At 35.5% G+C, this 13,009-nt stretch overlaps 3 protein-coding genes across 4 annotated transcripts in view; 1 reads left to right on the top strand and 2 right to left on the bottom strand.

Moving 5' to 3' along the window:
- Positions 1–2,622, bottom strand: part of LOC144845835 (zinc finger MIZ domain-containing protein 1-like) — a 105,834-nt gene extending 103,212 nt beyond the window's left edge. Inside the window, exon 1 of the mRNA XM_078703284.1 lies at positions 2,534–2,622. The gene's annotated coding sequence lies outside the window, so the exon portion shown is untranslated. The remainder of the gene's footprint in view (positions 1–2,533) is intronic.
- Positions 2,623–3,237: 615 nt separating this feature from the next.
- Positions 3,238–5,982, top strand: LOC144845844 (uncharacterized). Of its 2 annotated transcripts, XM_078703303.1 has the most exons (5): positions 3,238–3,425; positions 3,643–3,833; positions 4,010–4,327; positions 4,499–4,973; positions 5,161–5,982. In XM_078703303.1, exons 2-5 carry the CDS (start codon positions 3,654–3,656, stop codon positions 5,781–5,783), a joined length of 1,596 nt encoding a protein of 531 aa, XP_078559429.1. In that variant the 5' UTR covers positions 3,238–3,425; positions 3,643–3,653; the 3' UTR covers positions 5,784–5,982. The 2 variants fall into 2 exon arrangements, with proteins under 2 accessions (XP_078559429.1, XP_078559428.1); XM_078703302.1 differs by having other exon boundaries at positions 3,238–3,833.
- A 4,069-nt stretch (positions 5,983–10,051) lies between these two features.
- On the bottom strand, positions 10,052–12,983 carry LOC144844855 (superoxide dismutase [Cu-Zn]-like). Its single transcript, XM_078701951.1, has 6 exons — positions 12,947–12,983; positions 12,663–12,679; positions 11,957–12,070; positions 11,181–11,353; positions 10,776–10,893; positions 10,052–10,441 (listed from the first exon to the last, which is right to left on the bottom strand). Exons 1-6 carry the CDS (start codon positions 12,981–12,983, stop codon positions 10,322–10,324), a joined length of 579 nt encoding a protein of 192 aa, XP_078558077.1. The 3' UTR covers positions 10,052–10,321.
- Between the last annotated feature and the right edge of the window lie 26 nt (positions 12,984–13,009).

Raw genomic sequence — 13,009 nt, 5'->3', positions numbered from 1 at the left:
TGGTTTTTTTTTTTTAATCTTGAAATTAGTAAAAAAAAATAATTTTCTTTAGAAGTGATGTTTGTTCTGAAGAATACATGATTACACATACAGCACTGTACAGAGTAGTACAGTTGGTAGTCTAGTGCTAATTTTACATGGAAACCGCCAAATGTCTATTCCCATCAACAAAGAGTGAGATACAGTAGGCCTATATACTGTAAACTCGAAAACATTATTGATAAAATTCTATTCCCTTTATCAATTTCATGGAATAAAAAGACTGATCTTTCTTAATTAATAATTAGCCTTATAATATTCTATACTTTTTTTACATTATTTAATTTGAAAATTATAAGTAATGAATACATTATGGAAGTAACAACGTGTCAAGGGACAAAAGAAGAAAGAACAGTGCTTTGGGGAAAGATGATGTGTTTTGAGAAGGGATACACTGCAGAGAGGATTTTTTTTAAACGAGTACCAACTGAACCAATGACATTGATGTATATTCTAAATAGTTTTGATATTATTATTTATTTATATATTACAGTGCTAGTGTACTGTAGTACAATAATTAAAGTGTAACCTGCACAGTATACCCACAAATACTCTTCTTAATAATAAATAATCTGAACATGATTACCTTCCAAATTGAAATTTAATATACTATGAAAAATAATGAACCACTCACTCAGAGATTAACATTACATTATTTTTGGCTAAACGCCATAAGGCTATTTAATGTCAGTAAATTATTATCAACTCAATGTATAGTCACTAGCTTCTAACATAATTCATACAGTATTGACATTAAATTAAATTAAATTGTTTAAAAGTCGCTTACTTTTAAATTGCCTTTTACATAAACCACACAAATACACATTTTGTCCTGTCAGATCTTGTTGAAATGGACACCATGCACAGCTGAACATTAGAAATCTTTCGCGACAATGCTCAATTTTCCAGTCATAATTTCCTTTTAATGCTATGAAGATATTAGTTGTTAAAAAAGAGATGAAATGTTTGTAGATTTTCTTGACATTGTTAATCTGTTTTTGCTCATCATTTTATTTATCTGGGAAATTGTCTATCAATCCAGTCAAGTATTGGATATGCAACCCAAATTTTTAGATATTAACCTACTTTTAAATTTTTTTTATCCCTCAATGTTTGTTATAACACATCACACGGATAATTAAATTATTTTTAATCATACTAAAAGTTTATTAAACTACAATGTGATCTTCTACAGTATAAGTTGACACTCTTTAATAAGAAAATAAAACAATATTTAATAATTTAAACTCATTTACCATTTATTCCAATAAACGCCCTACTTTGAATAAACGTACCTTCCCCCTCCCACCAATAAACACCTCCCATAGAACATTGTAAATGAATGAAATAAATAAATACCTCGATGACTTTATTTTTTTTCATTTACTGTATATTATTATTAATTTACAAAATTTACAAAGTAGAACCCTTCTTTTGGGACACCCTATTAAGAGGACGCTTTCCATGACCTGAATGAGGGGAATTATGTTTCAACATAACAACCAACCTCCATCCAGGACCACCTCTAAAAAATTTTCTAATAAGAACAAATAGAGGCAAAAAGGAAGTAAGGTAAGAATAACTTTGGATAAATTTAGACAGCATACATTGAACCATTAACGAATCAAATATGAAATACTGTCATTTAATATGATGAAGGTTGTTAAACATACACTTGCCATGCAATGTAAGTGAATAAACTTTTAAATGCATTTTTTATAAACCCAAAATTAGACACTTGAACCATAAACACCCTGCATTGTTTGAATAAATGCCTGCAATAAATCATACGTAGTGGCCCCTACAGGCACAAGATACATAGTTAATGCAGGCACATGCTATGCATAATTTGAACGATTTGCGAAATTTCAAATTGCGCAACTTTCTTGTGCATTTTCAAATTACGCAAGGATTTCCTTGCACAATTTCAAATTGTGGTGGGCAAGTATTTTGATTCAAATTGCGCAAGGAAATCCTTATGCAATTTCAATTTTCGCAAATTGTTCAAATTGCACATGACAGACGCACAAACATGTTGGACATTTTTGCATATATATAGGCCTAGGCTAGCCAAAAGGTGTATCGTAAAAAACTTGATTTCCTTTCCACCACCATGTGTACCACAAGCTATTTGCAATGAACCTTTATTGTTCAAACTTTGGTGCAAGAAGTGTCAATGCCAATAATGAGGCGTCCTAATAGTACTGTCTAGCCTATGTAGCCTATACAACTACTGTATGATAGGCCTACTACTGCTGACTGACTGAAACCCCAATAAATTAGTATACTACTACTAGGCCTATACAGTACTATCTATATAGTCTCTACTGTACATACTTTACATTTACAGTACACTATATAATTATAGCCTATAGAGAAGAGTAGTACCTAGGAGTAGGCCTAGCCTACTACCTACAATAAAGTAATAGCTCTTAGGCCTCTAAGCATGTCAGTGTTATCATTACAAATTGTTTTGATTGATATTGTAACTTACCTTAATTTATCTAAAGAAGATTGTCATGTCGAAAACCAAGAAGGCCTGTGATGATCAAATTTCCCACTCTTCCAGCTTATAATTTTACAACATAACCTTTGACACAAGTTGCATTTAAATGGTGGCAGCAAACATAGAATTTGGAAAAAACCACTGATGCCGAAGACTTTCTTCTTTTTTTCATTTTTTTCGCGCCCCGCCTTTAGGCAATTGTATTATATTCAAGGGAAACAGAAAACTATAACACGCGGTAGCTTATATCTAGTTTTCTTAGGCTGAAAATTGTAATATCGGACTGGGCATGCGCACACCCCAAAGAACGTATGGGACGGGAGTCTAAATGGGAATTTGTAAACTGGGCATGCGCACAGAGAGTCAATAAACAATGAAAAAAAACAAAAGTTCAGTCGGTATGCCTGATGAAACATTAATTGTAAATATGGAAGGGTAAATCTGATGATTCAACAACAAAATAACGCATTCTGAAAATGAATAGGTAACGTGCCACAGTTATAACCAACACTACACAATGTTTATATTATTATGTCTACGTGCTATACAATCTTTACTTTTAGTTTAAAGTACAAGACTTTATCTCCTTGACAATGCATGTTCATCAGGCAACAGCGCGTAATCAATGCGCGTACCCGTAGAGCGTTGTTTTTTATGTTCTACACGTGTTCACTTTGGAATAAAACATTTGGACGGATCAAACAAAAACATTACTTTTGTAGTTGCTGCTTGATTGTACATGATAGCAGGGCCTAGCCTACACTTCTTTTCACTTGCATTGAGCAACAAAGGGAGTTACATAATCATGGTTGTAAGTCAACCTGATAAAAAAGCAACCTGCCTCGAACGAAAAAGAAGACAGGAAGTAGAATTTGAACATGTGAGACGCACGTATAGCATCCGAAACTCAGTCATAGTCCAATGTCGTGTCCAACGTTCTCGCCTATTGGATCGGAATGTTGTCGGGATTTTACCAGTCACCGCGGCTGGCAAAATTCTTCAAGATTGCTTGTGTCTTCAACCTATACCGAAGGAATGTGTTCGTTACAGATGGTCTGTCCTTTTTCAAGTCAAATTTGATCTCTCTTCCATTCCAGAAGATATCCTGATGCCATCTCAAGGAGTGGGTCAATTTCAGTTCGTTTACGCAGACTCTCGTAAGAATGGAAGGATCATTGGCACAAGTAAATCATTTTCTTTCGGATTAGACGATGATTTTACAGAAATTGGACCCAGGAAGAAGGACAATTCACTTAACACTCCTTATCTGCAACTTCAGTTAAACTCGGTAAATTATCATTAGCCTACATTACTACTATTATATAGGCCTACTCTTGATTGCATTGGGGATATGTGCCTAACTAGCTAACTTCATATTCTCAATTCTTAATCTATTTTTATTTAATTGCCTACCAACTATCTTTTATACCACGCCTACAAGTCTAATTATTTCTTCACCAGCAGAATTGCAACAACAACAATGATGCAACAGATCCTGATGAAGAAATTGACACCGACGATGAAAACGGAAAGGAAGACCAAGATGGGAATGTCTTGAGTAAGCATTGTGACGAAGAGGAGGAACTGGGTGGGATGCAATTCGACGAAAATTCCACCACTGCAGGTCCTGAGCCACATATCTCTGCATCAAACACGGAAGATGAATACGTGATCGTTGGTGCAGATGCGGTGACCGTCGTCGGCGCACAGAGGTCGTTAGGTGACAGTAGCCAAGGATTTCATCAAACCGATGACGAAAATGATGTAAAGATTGATGAAAAGGTGTGTTAGCTTTGGAAGTCGTTTCTGTAACTTGAATGTGTCTTTGCAATATACACAAACTCAGACTGGGTTTGAACCTCTATTAGCAGTTCTAGTTCACCCCAACATATTTTTCAGATTAAAGTCGCTACTAAATAATTTGTTTTTTAAACGATTTTGTTTATATTTTAGCCGGACTTATCCAGAGTCAATGACCAACCTGTTTTTGACTGGTCTGCCGTGAATAACCAGGCATTGGTGAATGAGATCGATAGTACAGAAAAATCTTCCCAGAGTTGCCCTTTAGTAGAGGTTGCGGAAGTAACCAATAATAAAGGCAACCAAGATGTCCAAACAAGCATCCAAACATCAGCTACTTATTCACAAACAAAAGTTGAGGAATCCATGGATCAAACTAAAACTCTTCAGAAGACGACAGTTGATGTGGTAGAGGATGATACAGGTCGTAAGGCTATACCGACTGCTGAACCAGAGAAGACCAACCGGGTTGAGTCTGAGCAAATGAAAGTTCCGGACGAATCGGAAAACGCAGTAACAAATAACGCTATTGAAAGAGGTACACAAGATTTTCAGCAACAAACAGCCGCTATCCCCGTAAGCAGTGATCCAACAACCCAATACGTACAGTACTCGACAGCCGATGGGGGTTAGTTTCTTCTTATTCCGGTTAACAAATGTTCCACGTGATATGTTACAATTAAAGTAGAACTAGTATTAGGCCTAACTATTTTTTAATTTAAAGTGTTTTTTAATTTTCGTTTTTTATTTAATGTAATTAATATATTTGTTTCATGACCGCATATATATAATATATATTTATGTTTAAACCTTAGATGTATGCTGGGCTCCAGTTCTTACAAACGAACAAATAGGTGTAGACCTACTTACAATGAGCGAACGTCTAACCGTGCTGGAGACCCAATTTGGACAGTGGATACCTTACCTAAATTCCAGACTCGATCATCTCACCAATAGTCACCAGCTCCTCTTCGACGACTGTAACGTACAGAAAGCCAACATCAGTGACCTGAGCGAGCGGATTCATCAGCAACAACACTCGAACGGAGCAGCACAACCAAGAGATAGTTGGGCCGCTCGACGTTATGGGGGTAGTAGCTACAGAGGAGGAGGAAGAAACACCGAACGAGATCGTCGTTATAACGAACAATCACAAGATGTAGTTGGATATTATGAATACTATAACAAACGATTCGGTGGAAGAGGAAGAGGACATTATCGACGGGATCATCAAGGTAATGGTTTCAGTCGTCAGGACAATCAACGTCGAGGTTATTACCAGCAAAACAGGCGATACGAGGACAGACATGAGGACACAAATCACTCTGGAGAGGACGAGATACCTGAACAAGATCAGTTGAATGGAACAGATACTCAACAGAATACTGATGATCAGAAAGAAGAGAAAGTTGTTATTACATCATCACAGAAAGCATGAACACATTTATTGAAACTTTCAAATGTGTTTTGTTTCTAAACATTTTTTATTATTACGTTGTATTTAATTTCATACCATATATGAACTAGTATTTTTTTCACAATTATAATTCTGTAAATTATTTTATTATTTAAGATATATTAATCTTTCATGTTTATTTAATTTCGTTAAATAAAGTTAGTTTTTATTTTCATTACAATTCATTCAGTTTTGATCATCATCATCGTCAGTTGTTGCACGGCCAATAACACAGCAGGCAAGTCTAGTGTAGTAGCTACATGCCTCGTCAGATACCGGACATGAATCTACAAAACAAAGTAACACAAATTATTAATTTTATTGCTAAAATTATCTTTGTGGGAAATGAAAGAAGAACATTTGTCATGTTTCCATTGTTAGTCAGAAAACTGGTCGAATAATTTGAAAACTTTGATTCGATTTCCAGTTCATTCAAACGTTCGAACTAGTAAATTTCGCTGAAGCGAAAAATCAAAGGAACTAGAATTCGTCGAAGAAGAGTATGAAAGACAGAAACTCGAATACGCATGCGCATAGCATGACGCTTTCGATTCGCGCGAACAAATTCGCCTAGTGGAAAATCGGCTTAAAACATATACATTCTGGAATGGTGCGGCCATACCATAAACTTTTATTCATAACGTATTACAATATATATGTTCAATATCGGTTACTCCATTCGTAATGCAAAAGAAAAATTAGTTTCAAGCCATATCAGTGATTTTAATAACTTGCGTTTGTCATAAGATTAATACTTATTTAGTGTCCCCGGAGAGTGCACCTATTCATTGAAATATGAAATTAAATATTAAGTCTCCAGTACTAGCCCACCATGGTTGGGGCAGAGCTAATAATGAAAATAGAGCCCAGAATTGCACTTATACTTATACTTATTACTATACATAATCACCTATGATAATTATGATAATGTTAAAATTTCAACTATCCAGATGCGACTTCAACATTTTAGGTGGGGTTTTCTACTTTAAAAACTCGAATTCGTATTATGCCTAAGGCCTAGCCCGGTGGCGGAATTAGTCTAAGCTTCGAAATTGGTCTAGAAATCGGCATCTTTGCAAATGTTCTATATTTGATCTTATTTCACTCTCCATTAACCCCATACAAAAACCATCGGAGACAAACTATCTGTTTAAAACATGTTTATTCTGGGGACGGTGCGGCCATACACACCAACTACCATAAACGTTTATTCATAACATTGCACAATGCAATATCTTGCATGAATCGGACATTGTCGCTACCCAATGTAGCAACATTGATTAACAAAATCAAAATTTAACAGTGTGGCGTGTTGACCGCGAATGATTAACAATACTATCTTTCCCACTACACCTGCACAACCATTGCATAACAACGTACGGCATACCAAACCGTTTCGTACACCTGGGATGAAAATATGAGGGCGGCAAACATAAAATTTACGAGATCGAATACAGGTTGAAAAAAAAATTAAATTAAAAAAAAGATGTTAAATGTGCTCTCCCTGCCTCAGCACTAAGGCCCTGCCACAGCCTTTTGGGGTCGTTTCCAGCACATCACCAGATGCATTGATGTTGTCGCCTCATGATGTGTGGTGGAAAGGGGGACGTATAATTCTGTGAACCCCAAACACAGTGGCCGCATGCCTTTAACTCTATTCCACCGACCAGCGTGGGAATCGAACCCACGACATACGTGTTGTCAACACGACGCTCAGGCGACTGAGCTAACCGGTCATTTTGGTTTTCACAAGTTTAATGTGATATTTATGATGAAATGATGAATTACGTAATACACGTATAAATAAACTATTATCAGCTGTTCAGTCATGTACTACTTTGTGGCCTAACGGGTAATGCTCAGCTTTGGGTGCTCTCAGCTCTAGTAGATTGGGTTCGAATCTCTACGGATATTTTTTTTCTTTAATTATTTAATACACGTATAAATAGACTATTATCAGTTGTTTAATCATGTACTACTTTGTGGCCTAACGGGTAATGCTCAGCTTTGAGTGCTCTCAGCTCTAGTAGATTGGGTTCGAACCTCTACGGATATTTTTTTTTTTAATAAATAAAAAATAAATAAATAAAAAAATAAATAAATAAAAAAATAAATAAATAAAATAATGAATATTGTTTTTCTTTTATTTTGAAAGAGAGATATTTTGAGGGTTGTAAATGTCAGGCTTAAACAAGTGGACCTTTTTTAAAATCAGAAACAAAGTTGCATGGCATTATTTTCCATTAAATAGACTGCCATAAAGCCTCGAAAAGAAGCCCATGTGCTCCTTTATTGTTAGTACTCTTGGGTGGGTTTCGTTTTCACATGGAGTTCTTTTCGAGATTACTTTTAATTTGCAAACTAAAAGAGGGGAGCTGATAGGTTCCCGGCCGGAAAATGTTTTATTTACATGATTTGAACAATCTTCTAATGTAAAGATTAACAACATCACAATTTAACAGTGTGGCGTGTTGACCGCCAATGACTAAAATACCATCTTCTCCATAATACACCTGTACAAACTCATTTGCATAACAACGCACGGCATACCAAACTGTTTAAAATAGAGCTGCAAGGTCTCCGGAAATGACATCTATTATTTTTTCAAACAACATGTATAAGAATCTTTAGTACCCCACCATGCTTGGGGCTGAGCAAAGACAATTTTGAAAAATAGAGCTGCATAGGTTCCCGCCCGAAAAAAAATGGCACTTTACATGATTTTAAATTATATGAAACAAACTATATAAGACTCACCAGGACAATAGAGCTTGTCCCCGGAAAGTGCATAATTCATTGAAATATAAAATTAAATATTAAGTCTCCAGTACTAGCCCACCATGGTTGGGACAGAGCTAATAATGAAAATAGAGCCCAGAATTGCACTTATACTTTTACTTATTACTATACATAATCACCTATGATAATTATGATATTGTTAAAATTTCAACTATCCAGATGTGACTTCAACATTTTAGGTGGGGTTTTCTACTTTAAAACTCGACTTCGTATAAAGCCTACCCGGCGGCGAAATTCGTTTAAGCTTCGAAATTGGTCTAGAAATCGGTATCTTTGCAAATGTTCTATATTTGATCTTATTTCACTGTCCATTAAGCCCATACAAAAACCATCGGAGACAAACTATCTGTTTAAAACATGTTTATTCTGGGGAAGGTGCGGCCATACACACCAACTACCATAAACATTTATTCATAACATATTACAATACAATATCTTGTATGAATCGGACATTGTCGCAATGTAGCAACATTGATTAACAAAATCAAAATTTAAGTGTGGCGTGTTGACCTCGAATGACTAACAATACTATCTTTCCCACTACACCTGCACAACCATTGCATAACAACGTACGGCATACCAAACCGTTTCGTACACCTGGGATGAAAATATAAATTCAATTTCTTTTAAAATTGAGGGCGGCAAACATAAAATTTACGAGATCGAATACAGGTTGAAAAAAAAATTAAATTAAAAAAAAGATGTTAAATGTGCTCTCCCTGCCTCAGCACTAAGGCCCTGCCACAGCCTTTTGGGGTCGTTTCCAGCACATCACCAGATGCATTGATGTTGTCGCCTCATGTGTGGTGGAAAGGGGGACGTATAATTCTGTGAACCCCAAACACAGTGGCCGCATGCCTTTAACTCTATTCCACCGACCAGCGTGGGAATCGAACCCACGACATACGTGTTGTCAACACGACGCTCAGGCGACTGAGCTAACCGGTCATTTTGGTTTTTACAAGTTTAATGTGATATTTATGATAAAATGATGAATTACGTAATACACGTATAAATAGACTATTATCAGCTGTTCAGTCATGTACTACTTTGTGGCCTAACGGGTAATGCTCAGCTTTGGGTGCTCTCAGCTCTAGTAGATTGGGTTCGAACCTCTACGGATATTTTTTTTTTTTTATTATTTAATCAACGTATAAATAGACTATTATCAGCTGTTTAATCATGTACTACTTTGTGGCCTAACGGGTAATGCTCAGCTTTGAGTGCTCTCAGCTCTAGTAGATTGGGTTCGATCCCTACAGAAATTTTTTTTTTATGGAAAATAATGAATATTGTTTTTCTTTTATTTTGAAAGAGAGATATTTAGAGGGTTGAAAATGTCAGGCCTATGCCTAAACAAGTGGAGGTTTTTTTTATTAAAAAAAAAATCAGAAACAAAGTTGTATGGCATTCATTTATCCATTAAATAGACTACCATAAAACCTAAAAAAGAAGACCATGGGCTCCTTCATTTGTTAGTACACTTTTGGGTGGGCTTCTTTTCCAGATGGACTTCTATTCGAGATTGTACTTTTGCAAACTAAAAGAGGGAAGCTGCTAGGTTCCCGTCCAGAAAATTGTTTCTTTACATGAATTGAATTTCTAATAAAGATTAAAAACATCAAAATGTGTGGCGTGTTGACCGCGAATGACTAACAATACCATCTTCACTACACCTGCATAAACTCATTTGCATAACAACGCACGGCATAACAAACTGTTCATTCATCGTCAGTTGTTGCACGACCAATGACACAGCAGGCAAGCCTAGAACCGGCATGTCCTGTCGTCAGGCTATCATCTTCCCCGCCATCTCCAAGATCGTCTTCGTCGGCATGGATCTACAAGTAACAAACTATATTGTTATAGGCCTAATTATCTTAGTAAACTAAACTGTGAACGAATAATTTGACAATTTGATTCGATTTCTAGTTCGTCAAACGTGATCCATGGTCATTTATAGACTGGTTTACAATAGAACTAATTTCAATTCCATGTGTAACTCTTGGAGGAGGAGATTTGACATAAAAATGACGAATGTTGTAAAGCGAAGAAATAATCTTATTTATTATGAATTACACATCATGTAAAATAACACAAATAACGCTTAATTTTATTGACAGCTGTGTTTAATAGTTGAATGTAACATTGATGTTATTAAAATGTAGGGCGTACCACGAAAGCTCTTCCATAAACTGAGTTCATCCCCCAAAGAGACACGAGATCATCAGTTATGGTGGTAGAAACACGACCATATGCGTCGCGTTCAATGTTACCCAAATCACCAACATGTCTGAAAGCAAACAATAATGATGTCATGAGTAAAATTTAAAAAAAAATCAAATTACACGCCACAAAACTGAGAAAGTGCTACTTAAGTTTATGCGATTTCTGTACTACTTTATCCAGTGAATAGTTACTTTGAAAAGAAGTCTTTTAAACGCAATTACCGGTATATTGTTTCTTTAAACAATATGCCTAATAATAATAATAATAGTATAGTAATAATATATCATTGTTTTCAAAGGAACAATGAGTAAATCAAACCGATTCTGTAAATTAGGAATTTAAAAAACTAACCGAATAACATCGTCTGGTCCCCCGTGATCCTGTTCAAAAGGATTAAAATGTGAACCCGTTGAGTCACAGCCATCGGTTAAATCGCCATACTCGTGCACATGGAAACCGTGTAGCAGAGACCCATGTGTATCTAACCCTTCAAGTTCCACTTGGATTTCAATGTCTTTACCCAGCTTTGGATACAAAAAAAAGAATAGTATTATGTTTAACGTATTTCATATGAAACAATGAGTTTGTTGTGAAGCGTCACGTGATGACTAAAGGAATATGTGGCAATTGTACAATCTACCTATACTAACAAACCTTAGTTTGCGGACGAACTCGAACGGACTCTGAACATTTTGCTCCGAAGCTTGCTAGTGTTAAACTGTGCAACTAACAGCAACAGTATACTTGAAAAGCAAACAGAACGTTTTTGCGAAACGTAGTAGGCCTAATAAGTACATTTTATTGTGTACTCAACAAAAAGAATTCACTAGTTATGCAGCTTCTTGACAAACAAGTTTTCTGAGATTTCATCAGCGAATCAAATACAGTCTGTGTAGTCATGTGATCCTGTTGAAGGGCACAATTACTGCCTCCTATTTAGATACTGTAGTTTTAAAGAACTTTTCCAAAATTGACAAACAAAAGTTTGGTAATGCAAGTTTGGTAATGCTAGTGTGGAATTGATACCAAGATTTCGCACTTCGACTTCGAAATATTTTAGACAAAATAAAGTCTTTCATTAGCAAAACTGACGATGATAAGACCGGGACCATGTGAGAACTACCTACCTCATGTGTCAGGAAAATACGTCCATTTACGTCATTTGTTTCAGCTTGTTCTGGATCCAATTCTGCATTTGGCCGTACTTCACAACTGGCGTACAATACAGGTGTTGATTTTGACTTAAACATAGAAAAGAATATTTTATAATGTCTTACACTAAACATGTACACAAGAGTAGACTGCTTTCTTGCAGTATTTATTAGGTAGAACTAATGTTAACTTTATGTTAATTATCCCTCATATTATGGTAGCGACAAAAGAACAAATAATATACATTAATTCTAAAGCCCATGATTGTTGCACAGTTTTCCAACGACAGTTCATCACCATAATCAACAAACTGCACTGCTATTTTTTTTCCAAAAATTGCAACAAAATGACCTTACATATCATAGGCCTACTTAAGTTGAGTGTACTGATTATAAATACAATCACTAAATTTAAGAATTATATCTTGTGTTCAATTAACGTTAACCTTTTAAAAAACCTATAGGTGTTTCCTGTTCTCATTTTATGTTGGTATTCATAATGATATTGTAAGGACTAACAAAACTTCGTATTATAATCTTGTTAATATCACAATTCGCGAATCATCCAAATCATCACAGTGACGATGAGTTAGTGTCTAATTCCAAGACCCAACGGCTGACGTTAAAAAAAAACATTTAACACACGCAAGTAATTCTCTATAACATTAACAATGTTACTCACCTTCAGCTGGTTACGATCTGCAAAATATAACAATAAACATATTTTTATTTAACTCTACAGAATCTGTATTGCTTCAAATGGGAATTCGTTTTGTTGACAAGCTCAAAAATATTATACGACTAAACAACGGTTAAACGCTATATAAAAAACTACACCAAACATCATCCAATAGCTATATGTATATACTGTATAATCTATACAGACGTCATTTAATACCGATCTTTATAATGTTTATAATCATTTAAATGGTAGTCCCTCTTCTAGAAATAAACTGCAATACTTACAAGCACATCTAGCTGTGCCAACGGAAACGTACACCATTAATACAGAAAAACAAAATACATCGG

This window comes from Antedon bifida, chromosome 6 (genome assembly GCF_963402885.1).
Source record: "Antedon bifida chromosome 6, ecAntBifi1.1, whole genome shotgun sequence".
Lineage (NCBI taxonomy): Eukaryota > Metazoa > Echinodermata > Crinoidea > Comatulida > Antedonidae > Antedon > Antedon bifida.
The sequence above is the reverse complement of the archived record's forward strand: the minus strand, read 5'-3'. Positions and strand labels throughout refer to the sequence as shown.

Excerpts from the sequence above, each read along its gene's own strand:
- LOC144845844 (XM_078703302.1), top strand. The coding sequence starts at position 3,285 with ATGATAGCAGGGCCTAGCCTACACTTCTTTTCACTTGCATTGAGCAAC. Across the intron at positions 4,328-4,498 it reads ATGTAAAGATTGATGAAAAG|CCGGACTTATCCAGAGTCAA; the intron begins GTGTGTTAGCTT and ends TTTATATTTTAG. Across the intron at positions 4,974-5,160 it reads GTACTCGACAGCCGATGGGG|ATGTATGCTGGGCTCCAGTT; the intron begins GTTAGTTTCTTC and ends TTTAAACCTTAG.
- LOC144844855 (XM_078701951.1), bottom strand. The coding sequence starts at position 12,983 with ATGGTGTACGTTTCCGTTGGCACAGCTAGATGTGCTT. Across the intron at positions 11,354-11,956 it reads GTATTTTCCTGACACATGAG|CTGGGTAAAGACATTGAAAT; the intron begins GTAGGTAGTTCT and ends TTGTATCCAAAG. Across the intron at positions 10,442-10,775 it reads TTTATGGAAGAGCTTTCGTG|ATCCATGCCGACGAAGACGA; the intron begins GTACGCCCTACA and ends TGTTACTTGTAG.